Source organism: Rattus norvegicus, chromosome 18 (assembly GCF_036323735.1).
Source record: "Rattus norvegicus strain BN/NHsdMcwi chromosome 18, GRCr8, whole genome shotgun sequence".
In the NCBI taxonomy this organism is placed as follows: Eukaryota; Metazoa; Chordata; class Mammalia; order Rodentia; family Muridae; genus Rattus; species Rattus norvegicus.
The window spans coordinates 76,352,650-76,372,008 of record NC_086036.1 but is presented as its reverse complement, the minus strand read 5'-3'; the positions used below and the strand labels follow the sequence as shown (position 1 = coordinate 76,372,008).

Below are 19,359 nucleotides of genomic sequence, written 5' to 3'. Positions count from 1 at the left end.
GTCTTTTTTTACCTTGGGTTCTGCTGAGCAAAGCTGTTCTCCTAACCTGGGAGAAGCAGGCCTCTAGGGCACCAAGGGTTAGAGAACCCACAGGCTTCCCAGGCTGACGGCACTCAAAGCCCCTGTGCAGTCCGGCCCTGCAGAACCATTGCTGTGTTCGCCCAGTCCCATAACCGATCCATCCCAGTGTTTTACAATGATGGTGTCTGGACCTGCCCCTCCCTGGAGGCTGATGGGATACAGACACAGGGCTAGAAGGAGGAAGCCTCCTGCCCCACCCCAAGGAGGAGGCAAAACATCTCAGGAGACTTCTCCACTCCTGAATAAACTTGAGTCGCTTCCACATGTGGAAACAGTGGCTCAGCCCCTACCTACCCTGGCGTGCGACCGGCCCGCGGGCCTGAGGTGGCAGGCGAGTCCTGCAGCCAGTGGAGCGGCTTCAGACCTGCAGGCTGGCCGTGTGGAAACCTTGGGCGGGTGTGGTGGGGAAGCCTTTCTGATGACTCACACTGAAGGGAATTCCCTAATGGTTTGGAATATTTTTACTTCTGAACTGGAGCACAGTTTCCTACTGGGAGCGTAGGGAGCTCCTGATAAGATGGGACACAAAGGCCCTTTCAGGATGGCCGGCTGGCTCCCTGCCTGGTAGAGGTTGAATTCTGAACAGCCCTTGGTTAACTTGCCTCTGAGCAGGGAGGAGGGGTGTCATAGCTGAGGGATCTGTGGACTCATCCGATGGTCTAGGGCACCCCTCGTGGCTGATTCTCTCAAGGGGTATAAAGGACCATCTCCTGGACTCCTGCCAGAAGCAGCCTGCTATGCATATGCAGAAGTCCACTCAGCTACCGTCACAGCGTGAAGAGTGGAACATTCACTGTTTGGTCTGTGCAGCAATTGCAGATGGAGAACCCATGTCTGGATGGGACCGGTGCTTTGGGATAAGATGGTTGACTGCAGCACAGATCTCAGTGGCCCCAAGGGACCATATTTTAAGAGGAAACAGAATCCGATGGGTGATCTGTCTTGGTGCAACATAGAAGACAGGGATGGGGCCCTCCATCTTGTCTGTTGGTGCTTGGCTGGATGGGAGCTGGCCAGTGTCAGCACAGTAGCTCACAATGGCACCTTCTCAGCCACTCTGCTGTGACAGGGGAAGGAGAAACCCTTTTCATTTCTATGCCTGCCTCAGTGCCCAATCCACCCGTATGCCTACATTTCCCTAACTTTTGACCCATGATTTGAACATACAGATCCCCTCCTTGGGGATTTGAACTTCCCTTCCATTCTCAGAGTTGACAGGGCCGCTGAACAAACTCTTCCCTTCACAGAAAGCCTCGGTCTCCTTCTTCCCCCTCCAGCCATACCTGCTGCTGTCTCTCCTACCTAGATACAAAGGTTGCACCTTCTCCACGTGGTTTCATAGTCTTGGCAGGAGCTTTCAGGATGACAGGGGCCACACCACCGTCGGCCCACCTATGTACAGGACAAGAAACCATATATTCTCGGGGGCGAGGGGCAGAGAGTAGCTCGTTCTGGGAGACTTTAAAGCTGTAGTAAAGGCAGCACAAATATACCACCTCACCCTTATGGAGGGCAAGTCTAGGAGAGCGCACAGCTGGACTACACATCCAGAGCATGGTTAGAGAACCTATGTGGGTACTTCTGCTTTGGCCCTTGCGGCTATCGTTGGCACATGTGGCTGAGGTTGAGGGCATTTCTTGGCTGACATCCCTAAGCTGCCAAGGCTTAGGGGTTCACTGTTTCTGACATTGCAGTGCTCTAGGGGTGTCTTGTCTTCCCTGAGGGGCATGGGTAGGAAGGATGAGTTAGAACCTTCGTGGGCTCATCTGATGGCGTTTGCTCAAGGCCCCGGGTGTCTTGGAAGCTGGTGTGGCCTGGTGAGGCTGGGTGGCTCTTGGAGCCACTGGTGACTCACATTTCCACCCTGGGCCTCCACCCTCCACCCACCACCCTGTCCAGCACCGAGGGAAGGAGCTGGTGTTTGGTTTATCAGTAATGTAGGGTTAGTGACAGACAAATGGAGTGTAAGCAGAAACTAAGTGTGTGCCTGAAACGGCTCATCTCAGGAACTGACTTCATTCTGGAGGAGATAAACGCGGGGATGGATAGCTGTCAACCCAGTGGCCACCCAGCTGTCCCCAGGTCATGAGCCTGTCAGCAGGACTGGGGACTCAGAGTCCGTGAGTGGCAGACACCCTTCCTCTAATCACTAGGTCCACACCTCATTGCCAGCTGAGAACAATAAGTTCTTTCACTGCACCTATGAGAGCCTTTTAATATATTTTTTTAACATGCAAACAGCCACTGGGCTAAGGTTAAAAATACCACGTGTTTTGCATTTCTAGGTCCTGATGTGGCATGAAACGGCCAAAGAAAGGCTTCTCTTATCTCCTCAGCCGTTTCCTCTGGGCAGAGGCTGGGGCATTGCTCTGACTTCTCCCAAAACACACGGGAGGCTGGTGGGATTTACCGAGTGGTAGAGCCAAGCTGCGCTCTAAGCACAGCACATGTTGTGTATTGCTGGGGGGTTTTGGGGGTGGGGGGTGGGAGGTGTCTCCCTGCCTCTCTCTGCTTTTCTGTCCCTTAGAAGACACTGAGGTCTAGGAAGCCTTCCCTGATGTGTGTTGTAGCCAAGGAGATGAGTGTAAGCATGGGCACAGGGGTGGACCATTAGAGACACTCTCTACTGTGTGGCCCCTCCTAGTAAAAAAGGTACACTGGACGTAGTCTCTGGACTTCACTAAATCCACAGGTCCAGTACTCTAGAGCAGGTCCGCACATGCCATCCCCTGTGTGGGCGGAATATCTAGGGGACCCAGAGCACTGCTTCTTCCCACTCTCTCCTCCCTGACCCCCGGTTTCTGGGTCACCCGGAACGTTTTTGAAGACATACTACCCCCCAAACAAAGTGACGGATTTCTTCATGCCTTTTGTTCCAGATGGCCACCATGTCTGGGAGATGGAAGCGAAAACTGACCGAGACCTGTGCAAGCCAGTAAGTACTTAGAATCCTGCAGCAGGGATGACGGGGGGGGGGGGCAGTCTGGGGCTCCTGTTTGTCAAGACAAAACAACGCTTTAAAACAAAAAGGCAGAGGCAGTATGAGAACACAACTGCAAATCCCTTGCCCAGACAAGTGCTATTAGGATAGAATTAAGGCAATAACAATGACCACTAGGACAGAAGCCGGACAGAGCGTGAGGCCTCTGTATTCTGGGTGTGCTTTGCTCTTTAAAGGTACCAGGTTCTGTCTCCTCTCACTAATGATGTGGCCCCATTTGAGCGGCTACCCCTGGGAAATCTTAGCGTTCCGAGCTCCATTCACGGACACCCAGCACCTGCCTGGACATGCCACCCTGCCTGTGTGACTTGCCACCACCCTCTCCAGAGAACGCCTCAACTGCCTTGCACTCTTGTTTTGAGCTTGACGTGGACCAAAGGGCAGACCGAACCGGATAGCTTAGATCTGCTGGTTGGGTTTGCCGACGAGCAGTGGTGGATGCATGGCATCGCCTGTGGGTGACATAATTAGTCTGCCTCCCTCCTGCATGCACATGCACCTGCCCCTGCCCCTACTCCCTTCACCTTCACCTTCGGTCACTATTGTTTGTGGTTGGCCAATTTTGTCTCAAATACTTCTGCTTGCTATGTTTTCGGCCGTGGCAGGTTTCTGACCGTTGGTCTGGTCTCGTCATCTAAAGTGTCTATTGGAGACAATGTGTCGGGTTCTCTTTGCTGACTCCAGTCTGCCCTCACCATCCCTACAGTTTGCTCACTTGTTTGCTAGGCTTTTACAGTGCTGGGAGTTGAACTGAGGACCACACAGGCTGGGCAAACGCTCTGCCACTGAACTATATCCCCTACCCCAACAGTGTGTTTTTTAGTTGGACACTAGGCAATGCACGGCTAAAGCAGTTGCACGTTCAAACAAATCAGATGACTATCACTGAGTCCTGCGTGAGATCTGTTGTCTAGTCTCAGACGAACTTAACAAAATCCAGTGAGCAGATTTTAGAAGATATCCAAAACCCTCCCTAACTCTGTAACTCATTCCACGGACCTCTTTCCAATAGTCTGGGGGCCTTTGGAGAGCTCCTAGTGTATGATGTGGGACCTAAATGATTCAGAGACCTCAGGCAAATATGAGTAAAGGGCTTTTCCTGTGAACACTGGGCAGCAAGAATCACATACCAGGGCATGATGGTAATGGGGTTCACAGAGTAGACAGGCCGTCATGGCTCCCATCAGCATAGCAGGCACCAGGGTGTCTGCCTTACTGGCAGCAGGCACAGGCTGCCTTGTTGTTCTCTAGGTGAGTCTGTTATGATGAAAACAATGTTCTCCTGCTTCAGTTCCTCTCAGGCATTGAGCCATTCTCAAGAAACCTTTACAAGTACTGGTCAGGGGAAAGGTCCCCCTGGCCAGAGTGACACCTGTTCATTGAGATGAAACATTAGGCCTAGCTCCCTCCCTCCCACTGAAGAGTCTGCCCCAGTCTTGTATCTTGACTTCAACCAAGTTGTCCTTAAGGAACTATTGAAGGCGGTGACATATACAGACTTGTACATGTGCATGCATGTTCACGCGTGAGCATGCATGTGCACACACACAGCACATAGGGGCACACACAGAAACATGCCTGCACACACACTGCATTTATAGATATTTTAAAGATGGCTTCCTGCTGTGTACGTGGCTATGCGTTGCCCCCACCTAAGAATATGAACTTGAGGCAGTGGGTTTCCCAAGGCCTGTGCTGGCTGCAGCCTTCACTGTCTCTGACAACTGTAAGCAAGCTCCCAACATTTGATCTCGGCTCACTCTCCCTCAGGCTCCCTTCCCTGTGCTTTAGAGCAGAGTTCCTGTGGAAGAGGTGTGCTCGTCATAGGATCTGTCCGTGCACGGCGCTGGAGTGCATTGACCCGTGTCCATATCAAGACATTGACCCCCTTTGGTCACATGGGATAAGCAAACAAGCCAGGGGCAGCCTATCCCTCTGGCCCTTTCTGTGTTCCCTCCACTGGCCTCAGAGGCTTTTTTCTCCCCTTTAGCCTAAACATCGACAAGATGTTGCTGCGTCTTTCCCTCTCTTCCTTCTGAAGAACTATTTCTTTTTTAGACTCGGTAATCTTAGCTGCTACCATTGGGTGCCAGCTGTGCATAGGCAGCAGGGCCATCTGCAGTCCCCTTCAGTGTCCTAAAGACCACCACACCCTTCACCTGACTGAACTCAAGCGTTACAGGCAGACTACTCAAAGCTGGACACAGCCCAGGCCTGAGTTGCTACAGTTTTTGGGCTGCTTCCTGCCAAGGTGGGCTGTAGGCTCTATCATCCACTCTTTCCCTGCCCCTCCTCCACCCTTGTCTCTTCCAACAGTGAAGGTAGGAGCGACAGCTGCAGCAGGCGTGTCCTGAGGGATGGAGCCCAGGGGACTGAGCCCAGGGGACAGAGCCCAGAGGGTACCTAAGCTAGTCTTGCCCTGGTGCTGGTGTCAGCGCCAGGCTCTCTGTAATAAAAGAGGCTGGAGTTGAGGTTCTTCTGGTTTCTGTTTCTGTTTCTAATGCTGGGGCCTTATTATTAACATAACTCAATAAAGTTTGTTACCATTGATTTACAACCACTATAACACGCTACGGTTAATTACTTTAACAAAAGAAATGGCACCATGGATTTTCTGACACATTCCTCCCCCAGCCTGTTAAACTAAAATCACACGGTGAAAGAAACAGGATGAAGAACCTTATGGATTTGAAATCCCCAGCAGAAATCAGACCTAGAGTTCAGAAGTTCTGACCTCCATCCTGGTGGCTACACCATGCTGGGGGTGGGCACAGTCCTCACTTGGGTGTTCCCACTCAGTTCCAAGTAATCGCAGCTTGCATTTTCGTTTGCCCTTGAAAGAGCATGTAAAAATAAATAAATAAACTTACATGTTTCTGTTTAAAAAAAAGAGGGGCGGGGACAGCGGTCACCTCAAACTGCCCTGTTCTATCTGTTCTCAACTGCTCCACTGCCCTGAGCTGAGATCTGTTTTGTCTTCATGATGAGGAAATTAGGAATTCTGGTGGGACACCATGACCATTGTCACAGTGCTGCACTGGACACTGTCCGCAAGGAATTCCACCGTGTGTAACTAAGACGTGCCTACTATAAGTAGGTTGAATGCAGTTTTTTTGTCTAAAGGTCATGGGGCCTTAGATGTTGGGGCAGGAGTCGGCCTTGAAGTCTGCTTAGTCAGTAGCTGTGAGGCAGCTCCACTCTATGCCCGTTAAGGTTCTCTCCTTTTGCATTAGTTCCACCACGAGGGTCTCCCAGCCTCTAGCCACATGAGAATTCAGTGTGTCCCCTCCCTGAGGAGCGAGCGCACACTACCTACAGCCAATTCCTGATCAGACACGTGAGCAGGTCACACACAGAAGTCACCATCTTAGGCCCTCTCGGTTGGCCAGAGACAGCTGTTTGAGTGGACAGTGCTACCTCGGGACAAAGCATCCCTGGTCTGTGAGGTCCTGACTGCTTCTTCTTTGCTGTTTTCCCACCAGAATTCCCTGGTGCTGGAGATACCACCTTTCCGCAACCAGAGAATAACCAGCCCCGTCCAAGTCAGCTTCTATGTCTGCAACGGGAAGCGGAAGAGAAGCCAGTACCAGCATTTCACGTACCTTCCTGCCAATGGTAACTCTGTCTTTCTAACCTTAAGCTCTGAAAGTGAGCGGAGAGGAGGCTTTTACTGAGCCGGATGTTGTTATAAAACAAAACAAAACAAAACAAAACAAAAAAACGCAACAGTGTGGCTCCTTCACACCACGTGATAGCCCTATTCACAAGACCAAGTCGCCCACCCCCTCAAAGAGAAGCGAAGCTGGGTGTGTTTTCCTGTGACTGGTGCATGCTGGGGTAATCGCTTGCTAGCCTTTTGCAAAGACGCGGGCGGGCAGCGGAGCAGCTCTGCCCGCACTCAGGGGCTGATGTGGTCTGGGTCTATATCTAACCTCTGTGAGTCTTTGGGCTAGAACAAAAGTATTTGTTAGAGCAGTTTTATAAGTAGCTTCAAAAAGAAGCCTGCCGTGGTCATTGGGGAACATACATGGCTTTGTCCTCATGGTGATGGTTCCACACAGCATGCTGTGTGTCTCCACTGAATAATGCCATCCCCTGGTGACCTGAGACTCTCAGATGGGAAGTTCTTCTGCTCTAGTTTTACTCATTTGGGGAACGACTTCTTCATTCAGAAATGATCAGCTCACCTTTTCAACTTTCTAGGGTGTTTTATTTAAGGAAATACCTTTTGTAACTGCACAACCTCCCCCACCCGAAGCTTGTAGAAAGGTGTGTCTTGGGCATCCAGGGTTTCCTGTGTGGCACAGGCCATTCTCCTGTGGCAGGATGTGTGCACGGAGAGCAGAGTGGGTTGTTATCCTGAGTTCTATTGTATTTTCGGTAAGCTCGGCTATGTCAACAACCTTTTTAAATCGCTGCTTTTTTTTCCCCTTAAAAACTTAAGATACTCATATAACTTAAGAGGGAAATTGTACAATAAACATTCGTGAAAGCAGCCACATTGCTATCTTAGTGAAATCAAGTGGGTTTTTGTTGTTGTTACTCTTTTGGTTTGTTTTTGTTTTGTAAGGTTTGAGAGGTTTTTGGTTTTTTTTTCCTTTTAAGTTTAAAGGCATTTGCAACAGGTTAGGCAGCAAGGAAAATTGGTATTAAAATTCTGAAACCAACTATCTTATCAGGAAGGCCCTAGAAATGCCCTTCAAAACTGGGACAATAATTTGGTTACATTCTCATACAAGGGCATCAGTATAAGCAACCGTCAGTGCTGTGGGTGACCCCAGAACAGCTGCCCATCCCCCTATCCTGCTTCTGTTCTGGAGTTTTATTTCACAAGTCGTGAAATAATATACAATCTTTCTTACAAATATTTGGGTTTTTTTTTTTTTTTTTTTTTTTTTTTTTTTTTTTTTTGCAAGTGCATTGATCGTATCCTCCCTGTACTTCAAGCATGGTTGATCTAAGATTTTTATAAGGTCTAAACTTCGTAAAGGAAAAAAAAAAAACATTTCCTAAAACAATGTGGAAATATTGTGAAGAGCAATTTCCGGTTGTTGTATGCACATTTGAGTCCTTGATGAAGGTTTCATAGGGCGCTCAGTTTTCGTAAAGAGCACTGTGTCGGAGGGGTTGTGGTGCAGGCGTCCTGTGAGGCCCCAGGGCCTGGTGGCTGCGTATGCCACTGCCTCCCACGCTGCCCTCCCTCGGCGATGCAGTGCAAGCATGCCAGCCGCTCCACAGTTGTTTGCTCTGCACCAGTCTGCCTCCCACAGTCCACATAGCCTCTTGCTGGAACCTCCCATCATGCTTATGTGCGACGCAGGTCTCCCTCAGCCCTTCCGGGTTCACGCATTTGGGCCTAACCCCTCTTCAGCCCTTTCATCCTGGTGCCCTGACTCTTGCCTCCAACTCCAAGATGGCTGCCGGCCACCAGCGTGGTCCCGGGGAACCAACCGCGTTTCCCCACCATTAGACTGTGAGCTCCTTCGGAGGGACCTTGGCCACCGTAGGGTTGAATCCCAGCATTATTCACTGCCTGATGCCTGGCTGGCTACCAACATGTGTTGTTGTTGTTGTTTCTTAAAATAAATAAACATGCAGATGGAGAACGCCCGCTCCCGTGTCCCGTGTTCTGTCTGGTGCTCTCCCTCCGTGCTCCGTGGCTTCTGTTGCTCTGGCCTGTATCTCTGAGAACACTGATGCTTGACGAGTGGCTGTATTCCTAGCTCCCGTGTTCTCAGATCGCTGTCTTTTAGTCCTGGAGGCTTTCCAGGGCACACGAGTGGCTCTCAATTTATCTAGCTCCATGATCCTTCAGTTTTTCTCCTTAGACACTGGCTGTAAAGTTACAAGACTCCCTCCTGAGTCTTTCTGTATTGTTAAGTGGGTTTTAGATATACTTGTATTTCACATATTATGACCACCATGGACCCAGGTTCTTAGGGTTATCAATTATGCTGTGTTTGAGAAAGTAGGAATAAATCCTTTTAAACCCTTCCTGTGAAGTTCATTTTTATCTATAGATATATACAATGGAGAGCTGCATCAGACTCCTCTTCTCCCTTACCCTTGTGAAAGGGCCCCGTTCTTGCACAAAACTGTCCCTTATCCAAGTTTCAGGGCATTGGAAGCCAAGTGTTCAAGTTATTCTGCTGTGTATAAGGCAGGAGAGATGCCGGTTTTATGTACTCCGTTGTCACCGTAGCTGTGTCCTGTCACCTGGTTGACCACCTTAGGCCATCCTTCTTTCTTACTCTCAGCTAACTGTGACGGTGGTCAGGTGGCAGGAGAATAGGGCAAGTGGTTGGGACCCCTGTGTTCCCCTGGGTACTGGTGTCTTTGACTCGTGGTCTGTGGTGACCCTGGAAGGGCAGCTTGGCCTCCTTCCCTCCTCCTGGTGTGTGTCTAACAGGGAAAGTTTCCACTTGAATGAAAGGCAACGTGAACAGACGGTACACATCTCACTGGAAACCCTGCAGCGGGCCCTGTGGGTCTCTGGGATAGTCATCAGGCACAGATGCTAAAAGCACCTGCAAACTGAGAAGAGACTTCAGAGTGCCCAGACCCAGCCAGGGAGGGCCTCCCTGGCTTCCCGAGACTCAAGACTGTAGTATCTTCCTCACTGAGCTGTGGGGGCTGGGACGGACATCATCATGGGATGAGAGTTATGCCAGGAATGTCTAGGTCAGAGCCCTGATTCCAACATGTCAATTATAATTCCAGAACAGTGAATGGGTACGGGGATGTCTCCTGTGTGGGTTCCTCAGACTAGCTCTTGCCCCCTGTCATTTGCAGCTGGAACTGGTACTGCTCACAGGTGCAGGGGTCCTTAAAAAGAGAAGAGACTCGATTTATTGTAAAAACACACCCTGAAGTCAGTGTTTCTGTACAATGAGAAAACAAATCACAATAAACTGTAGGATTCTGAGATTCTGTCAGTTTGTCTGAACCTGTTTTAGCTAGTTGGGAGTCCCCTGGCCTTCCTGAGTCCAGGAACACCTACCCCCACCCCTGGCCCCACCCCTAGCACTGGGTACCTATGTGACAACAGAGGCTTACCTGGTGACAGAGACCAGTACATGACTGCAGGACAGGAAGGTTCAGTGGGACCAATGTCAGTCAAGCAACCCCCTGAGCAGACAAGACCCACAAGGACAGGTCAGCCCCAAGGCCAGGAGTCCATGAGCCTCTAACACACCCCCCCTCCCCAGACGCACTTCTTTCCGTGGACTATGGGATGGAGCCATGAATGAGGGATTTGGAGAATAAGGAAGGGTTCTTGAACCCTTCCTGATCCTTAGCAAGTGTATCTAAGATACATTTCCATCTCAGAGAAATGAGAGGTTGAACCACTAGAATCTGGAATCCCAGAGACTTGTGTAGACTTGAGCAGAAGACCTGGGCCCTGCATAGAAGCAAAGCCTCTATCTTATAATGGATCCCTGGGCATCATGGGCTCTGAAGCTCAGTCACTGCCCTGACCACAACTCTACTGAAAAGACCAGGCCTCTACTTGTAACTGCCTGCGTCCAGAGACCATGATGGTATTGCAATATTGTGCAGAGCCTATGGCTGTCTGCCTGAGCACCCTTACCTATTCTATGAGAAGCCTGGGGCGGAAGAGACAGGGCCTGAGGGCTGCCCCACCCAAGGGCATTGTATGGAGAGACCACGGAACATAGTGGTCTGTTGGGATTAAAGTCAGGGCAGTTTCTCCCACTTGCCGCCATTCAACCTGAGCCTTTCCTTCCTCAGAGAGCCCATAAAGGCTTCAAACAGCAGGATCGCGATGTGGCATGTCATGTGACATGAAAAGTGGTGTTAATTCTAGGGACCCTGCTTCTGGATTTTCTTCCCAAAAGCTAATGGAGTCCTCCTGGAGAGAGCAGAGGTCAGGTTGGGCCAAGGAGAGCTGTCTCTGGCTCCTGGAGCTGCAGACGGTATCCGCCTTCAGCTTCCAATGACCTCAACAACCAATGGCCATTGTAGCTGTGTGCCCCCATGTTCAAATGACGCCGGTCAGTAGACATTCCAGAGGATGGCCAAGGACTACCTAGACCTCTGGATCAAGGAGTCCTGGCCCCTTAAACTCTCAAATCCATCTCTAGGGAGGAGGGAGTCTGTAACGCTTGCCCTCTGCACCATGAGGAAGACTAGGCATCAGTAGAAACCATTTCTGGCGCTGAGAGACGCAAACCTGTGAAGCATATGATGTACCCATGTGTGTGCACACACTGTGTGTTTCACATAAGGAGGGAGATGAAGGGTAGAAGGTTGCCTGGGAGATGATTGACAAGAGAGAGAAAACCAACCATGTGGCACCTGGAGTGCCTGCAGAGGACAGCTGTGGCCGCAATGTTTGGGCCAGGCTGAGGAACCACAGGATAGAAAACCTGCCATTTACAAGGGCCTGAGAGGGAGGCCGAGGGCTGCCTTGTGGAGGGATCACAGAACACAATAGGCCATTAGGATGAAGGGCAGGAAGGTAGTTTTGTTTAGAAATCTAAGGGCCATGTGCCACCAAAAACAAACAGAAGTATGAGTCAGAGTGAGCAGAACACCCAAGGAGGCTGAGCTCTGAGGAGGCAAGCATGGGCAGGAGGGTGGGCAGGAGTAGATAGCTCTGCCTGTGATCTGCCAATAGGACACATGCCACACGCTGCCACCTGGAGAGTGCTTTCAGGTCCCTGACTGCCCCACCCAGCTCTGTCCCATGTACTATGGCAGCCCCAGAGTCCCAGCTGCTGGAGGGAGAGCTCCAGACAAACCACAAAGACCAGCTTCAGCAGCCAGTGGATAGGACGTCGCTGATGGTGTCGTCGGCGTGTACGGCCTTCGGTGCCACCCGATGCCGTCAAGAGTAAATGTTTATCGCTCTCCATCTGGATGTGTCCCAGCTGGTTTGTTTGGGCTGTGGGCTAACGTGCACAGGCAGCAAGGCCATTCCCTTCCTTCTCTGGGTCAGGGCCTGCTTCATCGTGGGTAGTTAGGACCTTGTGGCGTGACTGACCTCTGTGCTCGCTTTGATACTTCTGGAAAGGGGATATTCCCAAATCTCAGCTGCCCGCCGACCGATGAAAAGACCTAGCGAGGTCCTGTATAGAAGGCCTGAGCCCCCAGCAGGCTAAGCTTTTGCCCTTCAGGATTTTGTATTCTGCCAGAGCATACCTCCACAGAGTCCTCCCGCTGCACCAAACACATCGCTTTGTAGATGCTCCAGGTCTAAGCTACCCAGGAGACAGTCGTTCTGCTCCCAAGTACCGGGGAAGCTGAGAACCACACACCTGCACAGTCACCCTGCACACTGAATGGCGGGTGTGCCCTTCCACCCGCAGGCTCACACGTCCTGTAGGATCTGAGGACACTCGCGGGAAGATGTGGGAAGCCTTTGTGGCCTGGGTGTGTGGCTCTATGTGTTCTTAGCCCCTGGCTTCTCTTGCCTCTGACTTGTCATCGCTGGCTATCTGGGTTGACCGTGAAGCTTAGGCTTTCATGTCGCTCTGCCATGAAGACAATCCGACTTCTGTTTTATAGGAGCTTTAGGCTTTGGACAAAACCTCTTCTGTCCAGCCCTGGGAACAGCTGGTAAAATAATTCAAGCCACAACACTTGAGTTTACTTGAAAATGCAAGCGTAGAGCAATAGGACACAGACAGAAGACATTCTCACTTGTACTGAGCATACTTCCCGTGAAGGCCGCGGGAAGGCTTGGGGTCACTCAGTGTCCACATCTGCCTGACAGCTTTCACTGTGGACAAGAAAGGGGACCAATAAGGGTGCTAACCACCTGCTCCATGACAATGACAAGATGCCATTGGCTGGCTAAACAGTCACCAGCAACCCTAACCGAGACCTAAAAGCCCCAACTCCAATTGTCCTCTTGGGGATTAGTACTTCAGCATGAGTCTTAGGGGTACCTCCCATCTTCTCCGTATACACAGCTTAGGAAGTAAGGTACAGGCTGCCGTTGATGGGTACCCAGATGTCTGGTAAAGCAGGCTGCATACCCACATCTCTGCCTCAAAATCCTTACACAGATCCTACTGTCTCAGAGCTGGTGAAGCCTAGGCTGTAGGAATGAATTAACCCGCTGGTCGCACGTTGGTCACACGGGCTCTATCATGTATTGTGTGTGAGGACGATGTATTTGCATGCGTCTGTGAGTGAGGGCTACCCACTTGGTAGGCAGGGGTCCTCTTCAGACTTAGGTCTGAGCTGGGCAAGGATGCTTACACAGAAACCCAACCAAAGCACCATCTACACAACTGTGTGGTTTCTCTTCGTGCACCCATGCTTCGTTCGTGTGTCAGATGCTGGGGGATTGGAGGCACAGGTGTCAGACGTCAGTGGAACTTGGCTGGCAAGGTTGCTCAGTTGTTTATTTTATTACTATTATTTTTTAGCGAGTTGTCATAATTTCCCCACCAAAAATAAAATGGTTGGGTGTCTGAGGTGCTGATAGCTGGTGGGTCCTTGAGCCGATACCCCTGAATGCTGCACTTAAAATGGGAACCGTTCTGTCTGTCTGCACAAAGTTCCACGGGATGTTTGACTGATCCCAGGCGAAGAAGACCAGGGCAGTCTGCATGGCTCTGGTCCACAGTAGACACATTCAGGCTCCTTCAAGCCATGGCGCATGGCCTGTGTATTATCAGGCATCACAAGAGGGAATAAAAGACATAGCCACATTACTCCAGGAGAGAGCCACCTTGTTCCACTTGCCACACTTAGAGGAGGGTCACTCTCCACCCTGCTCCCTGTTCTGGGAGTCAAACCTAGGCTGTCCTGTACCGTAAGCAAGCACTCTTAACTGCTGAGCCACATTCCAGCCCGGATGGGAGGTTATGGGAGCCAGCGTGAGTCTCTGGGGCTGAGGCTTATTAGATTCCTCTCAGGAAGATGGACACTTAATCCAGATGGGAACTGGCCTTGCCTATCTTTCTCACCTAGGTGGTCAGACTTAAGCTTCGGGGCCAAGCCGTGAACGGGTCCTCGTGAGGACCTTCTGGCTGTTCCTCTCTATTCCATCCAGTGGGTGCTTGTGAAACATACACCCAAATTCCTGGTTAGGATGTAGGTGGTAGGAGTCAGTTGTCTACCAGCCAGCTTGGATGCAGGGCAGCAGAGGGAGCTGGGACAGCTAGACAGAACTGGCTACTTCTAGACTCACACTGTAGATGGCTTCAGAAGTGCCTGTGGCAGACAGAAAAGGGTGGGATCTCCCAGGAGCCTTCTGTGTGTCTATACATATAGCCCCAGGCCCAGTAGGTGCTCAGTATAGACTTGATCCTTAGCACACTGGAGAGGGCCTCAAATCTGAGCCACAGAGACCCTGGCTCTCACCTGGACCTTGTACACACAGCAGGCAGCCTTTGAAGAGTGCCTGTAAGACGTTTTAGAAGTATAGCAGCCCAGAAAGAGCTTCCCAGCCTGACCTTGAAGGAGAAGTGCAGAGGTGAAACTCTGTGAGGCCTAGGAGTGGAGCATCAGACAAACACACCCCGCCCAGTGGCTCACAGATGAAAGCCTGCTGGCCGCATCGGGAGGCATCCTCAACCTGGTATTGCCATAGGAACAGAAAGCTATTTGCTAGTCTCAACTATTCGACTAGTCTCAAGCCTAGAGTAAAGGAGTGCTCTATAAGGCACCTTGGTCCATAGACCATCACTGCAGGGGCACAGGAATTGGGACTGAGAAGGAGCCTTCCCCATCACAACTGAGCATATGTTATTGACGGTGTCGTTCATAGTTGGCAGGAGAAATCCTGGAGGCCCAGTGAGTCCCAACCTGGGACACAAACTTTGAGGCGACTCCAGGTCAAACCCCTCAGCCGCCCTGAGACTCTGTCGGGAGTGGGCTCACCACACCAGCCCCCGCATGCGACAGTCCTTTCATGCCCCGCAAGGCGCCAGGGTGTACAAGGTTGCTGGACTACAGTGGATGCTGTGGCTGTCAGGTGCACACAGTGTCGGGCATGCACGATGACACACATCTCCCACGGCCACACAGACCCAGCATTGTGCTGTGCTGGGTGTGAGGGACCAGTCACAGCAGGAACCAGCAGCCCACCTTCTTCATGAGGGCATCCTTTGTCTCTGACAGCTGGCCCGAAAGACTGTCATTAATCCCTTATGTGCTTGCTTTCCATAATAAACTCTATATTATAAACTCACGGCTCTGCTAATGCGATGTTTTCAGTGCGCCATTCCATAGCACGGTAGTGAGCTCTGCTACACTGGATCCCCTTCCCTGCCCCCCACCCAGCCTAGCTCGGAGACATTGCGTCACACTCCTGCTACCCTCTGGCGCAGGAGACAGACCAGCGCCTGGGGCTTCTGTGGAGCACACGTCCCACTTCCTGACTAGTAGGAAACAAGAGGCCCCCATCCTACAAGGCTCTCAGCTCCACAGGAGAAACGCAGACACAGGCAGCCTTGAGATGTATAGCCCTAGGGTTTCTGCGGACACTGTGAGGGGCGGTACATAACCTCAATTGAGGAGGCACGTATGGGGAACCTCAGAGAAGGGCCATCAGAATCTGACTCTTGGATCGCTCCTCTGCCAGCGGGACAGGTCGCTCTGTCTCCAAGAAGTCCTCAGCTGGGCTGAGTGACCATCCAATGACCAGGGGCCTCTGTCTTTGAGTGTGGTCCAGATGTGTCCATCGGGGATGGACACCTGTGTCAAGTGTGGTGCTGTGACAGGGTCCCCTGGATAGGAAGCAGAGGCTTGCCACCTCGGGGTCAGCTGATGGCAGGAGACATACACTGTGTCTTCATTCCCTTCGTGCTGACCTATGTGACACTGCCCCCCCAAACATTGAGCTCTGTAGGTGAGGACCTGAGCATAAAACAGTGTCATTGGGATGACAACGTTCAAGTCTCCATCCCCATCCACCCAATCAAACAGGCTGCATTGCCCAGAGTGGCAGTGAGGTGATTCTCGAGTGGAGTTGCTGTCCCTGTCTCAGAGAACCAGGCAGAACGAGGCAGAGGACAGAGTGGAAAGTGGCAGCCAGTGCACAACCAGGACTGCACAGGGTCTACCCCAAACCCCAATCCTGGTTCACTTTGCACCTCCGGAGGTAGAAACATGGGAGTCCAACTTAGACTGTTGGGACTCATGTCCTCGTGAACGTGCAGGCCTTTCTTGCACTCATTTTGCCCAGGCGACCGTTCAAATGACAGGAAGAATGAGATGGTCAGCCAGATGCTGAGCCAATGCAGGGGGCCAGGGTGTTTTAAACAGGTCCTAGCAGCAGAGTCTACAGGGCTCCCCAAAGCAGCCACCACACCCACTCCCTGCCTGGCCTCTGGATTGCTGGCCCAGGTCCAGCCAGGGCTCCAAGTCCCTGCCCCTGTGTGGCAGGTAAATTACATTCTCTGGCATTTACTGGGCAGCTGTGTTTGGGACCGTGCCTTTCATGTCATGCTGGGTAGTTGGGGCTGAGTTTTACAGATCTTCTAGGCTGTGTTATGGGAGGCTTGCATTGGCCTTGGGACCTGGCTGAGAACCCAGTGCTGTGAACAGAGCAGCTCGGTCTGGGCATAATTCACCTTCCAGTCATACACCTTAAAAGCAAATCGCAAGCTCTGAAAATGACTAGTGTCGTTTAGAACGGAACCTCCACATACAGATACTCGCTTTGAATGGAGCAGCTCGTACCTGGGATCCTTCTGGCTGGCGTAGTTTTGTTCTTAGCGATGTCAGTGCCTAGTTCAGGCCAGACCTGTGATCCTCAGAAACTGGCTGGACAGGGTTCTGCCCCAGGTGCCTCTCAGGGTCTGACTTCTACAGAGTTCTTGCCAATTCTAGATTTACAACGCGGTTGAGCCAGCTGGACTGACACCGAGTGGGGGTCGTTTCCGAAGCGTGGCTTACCCCCACAGAGCTGTCTAGACGGGCTTGTGCCTGCAGCCGAGTTAATACCTGTAGAATACATTTCAGTGTAAGCTGCAGAACCCAGATGGCGGGGGTTGGGGGGGGGTGGCTTCCCTCTCCTCAGCAGCTCCTGGGAGATACAGTCCTCAGGAAGGGTGGGGCCCACAGCTGATCTCACATAGTCAACTTTCTAATGTCAGAGGGATGGGTCTCCCTTCCTTCTGGCTTCGTTAAATGCCAATGTCGACCGTCCTTCTTGTTATTAGCAGGACCTCCCATCCCACAAAGCAGTCTGGGGACCTGGCCAGAAAGGAGCCTGATGCCTGTCTGTACCTATGACTCCCGTGGCTTAGGCAAGAGGACAGATAGGGTGGCTGGGTGGACTGAACTAGGTCTTCACTGGGAGGCTTTCCTGGGAAGCGCTGTGTGTGAGGAGGATTTGCCTTGGGGGCCCTATTCCTGGTCGTTTCCTTTGGCACCATGGCTCCAGAGGAGACAATGACTGTCGGGGCTGTGGACTCAGCTGCTACAGATGGGGAGCACCATGGGGAGGACTTGGGAGGAGCCATTCCAGATCCTGCACTGGTCAAGTCGCCAAGTGCCCGTCTATAGGCAACCGGGAGCTGGAAGCACGACAACCTCAATGTGTGTTTGGCCTTCTTATGTGACTAGGTCCACTCCCCTGTCCACAACTGCCTCCCTCCTTGACACCCAGGAGAGTCTTGGAGGTCAGCCCTAGGGTCCAGGCAGGTGGACCTTTCTAGACCTTGTTGGGAGGCAACCGTTAAAGCACACTGCCAGGGACCTACGTCCCACCTCTGTGGCATCTGACTCACGGGAAACACTGGTGGCCCATGGACGACAGCCTCCCATTCTCTCCCACGACCACCTGATGAGACGTGTGCAGCGTCTCTGGCGTGAATCCAGCACAAACAACCTGGTTTCCAGAGCCGTGATGGGCGCCCATGAGCAGGGGATCCACAGCCTCTCTTGGGGAGGGGTGGGGATGGGGTCCTGAAGCACCACACGAAGATCAGTTCTCCGTTAGCCCTTGTCCTTGGCTCACCTGCTTCAAGTCACTTGAACGAGCCACCGTGGGGTCATCCTGGAGCCTCATCTTGGGTCACCTGGACCTGCATGCAAGGTGGACAGTGAAGGAAATTACTACTTCAGCCAAGAGCGGCTTCTGGGCTGAGTACAAGGATCTCGAGCTGTCATCCTCTGTCGGGACGTCTGTCGGCTTCTTCTGAGACTCAGACGCCCCAGAGCCTGCCTCACCCACTCGAGCCAGGAGAAATCTTAGGATGAATGAAAAATGGGACAAGGGAAATGGCAGCAGTCAACAGCGCTGTTGTCTCCTGCGGCCCCAGAGGCCGAGCCACTGGTGGGGGGTGGTCATGTGACCTACCACCTCAGAGGTGAGGAGAGGGCCCACGGAGCAGCAAGCTGCAACTTTTCCCCATCCCAAGTCTGGGGCAGAAGGAACTCCAGGCCTACAGTGGGGGCCGCTCATTGCGAGCGACTGCCCTCCCCAGGAAGCTCCCGGTGGAGCCAGTCTTCAGAAGAGGTTCCACGTCCGTGGCTCACAGCCGCTGGTGGCGCGGGGGCCTGGTCCTGATGAGAAACAGACGCACATTCCTGCTGGCTCAGACCAGAGCTAAAGATTTTTCCTCAACATGCAGATATGCTTTCATTTATTCGTGGAGGAGCTGGGCCTCCCTCTGTGACATGTGTGTTTGTACGTGGAGTGTGTGTGTGTGTGTGTGTGTGTGTGTGTGTGTGTGTGTGCCTCCGAAAGAGGCCTTAATGGTTGGGCAGTCCCTCACGTGGCTGACCCGCTGCCAAACCCACCCGTGCGTAGCGTGTGAAGAGGAGAGAGACGTGTTAGAGAAATCTGAATGCTTTCATGCACGTGGTTCACGCAGTACTGTGCTGCTGAGGGTCACCAGCAAACTACCTCAGCCACCCGGATGGTCTCTGAGGAGAGAGAGACAGACTAGCATGAAAACAGAGGCCAGGAAGTCCATGGGGGAGAGTAGGGTCCCAGGGTCTACTGGGCACCTCTTCCTCTGCGTATGACACTCTTGTCATCCAAACTCTCTTGTTGTAACTGAGTCCCTAAGCAGAAGCTTGGAGTCTGCTCTGCCCACAGCCTGGGGCTAGTTCCAGGCCACAGAGGCTACATCTTCTCTGTGTCTCTTCCCTGCACTGGGGGCCTTCTTGTTAAAAATGGAGAGGGAGATCTGGGAGGCCCTGTTTGGGGCTGTGGGTCTCCTGGGGCTGCCTGGTCTCCTGGCGCAGGCTGCAGAGTCCTTACTTGGGTGTGTGAGACAGGAGGGATACGCAGTGACACGGTGCAGTGTGCTTGCCCACAGAAAGGTGTCTGTCCTTCTATGTCA

At 52.1% G+C, this 19,359-nt stretch overlaps 1 protein-coding gene across 8 annotated transcripts in view; it reads left to right on the top strand.

Moving 5' to 3' along the window:
* Nfatc1 (nuclear factor of activated T-cells 1) overlaps positions 1-19,359 on the top strand; it is a 109,612-nt gene that overhangs the window by 58,989 nt on the left and 31,264 nt on the right. For all 8 annotated transcript variants that reach the window (XR_010059534.1, XR_010059532.1, XR_010059533.1 and 5 more), the window contains exons 7-8: positions 2,961-3,016; positions 6,565-6,697. Coding sequence is in view for 5 of the 8 variants with exons in the window: in NM_001244933.2 (NP_001231862.2) it covers positions 2,961-3,016; positions 6,565-6,697 (189 nt within the window). In the remaining 3 variants the exon portion in view is untranslated. The remainder of the gene's footprint in view (positions 1-2,960; positions 3,017-6,564; positions 6,698-19,359) is intronic.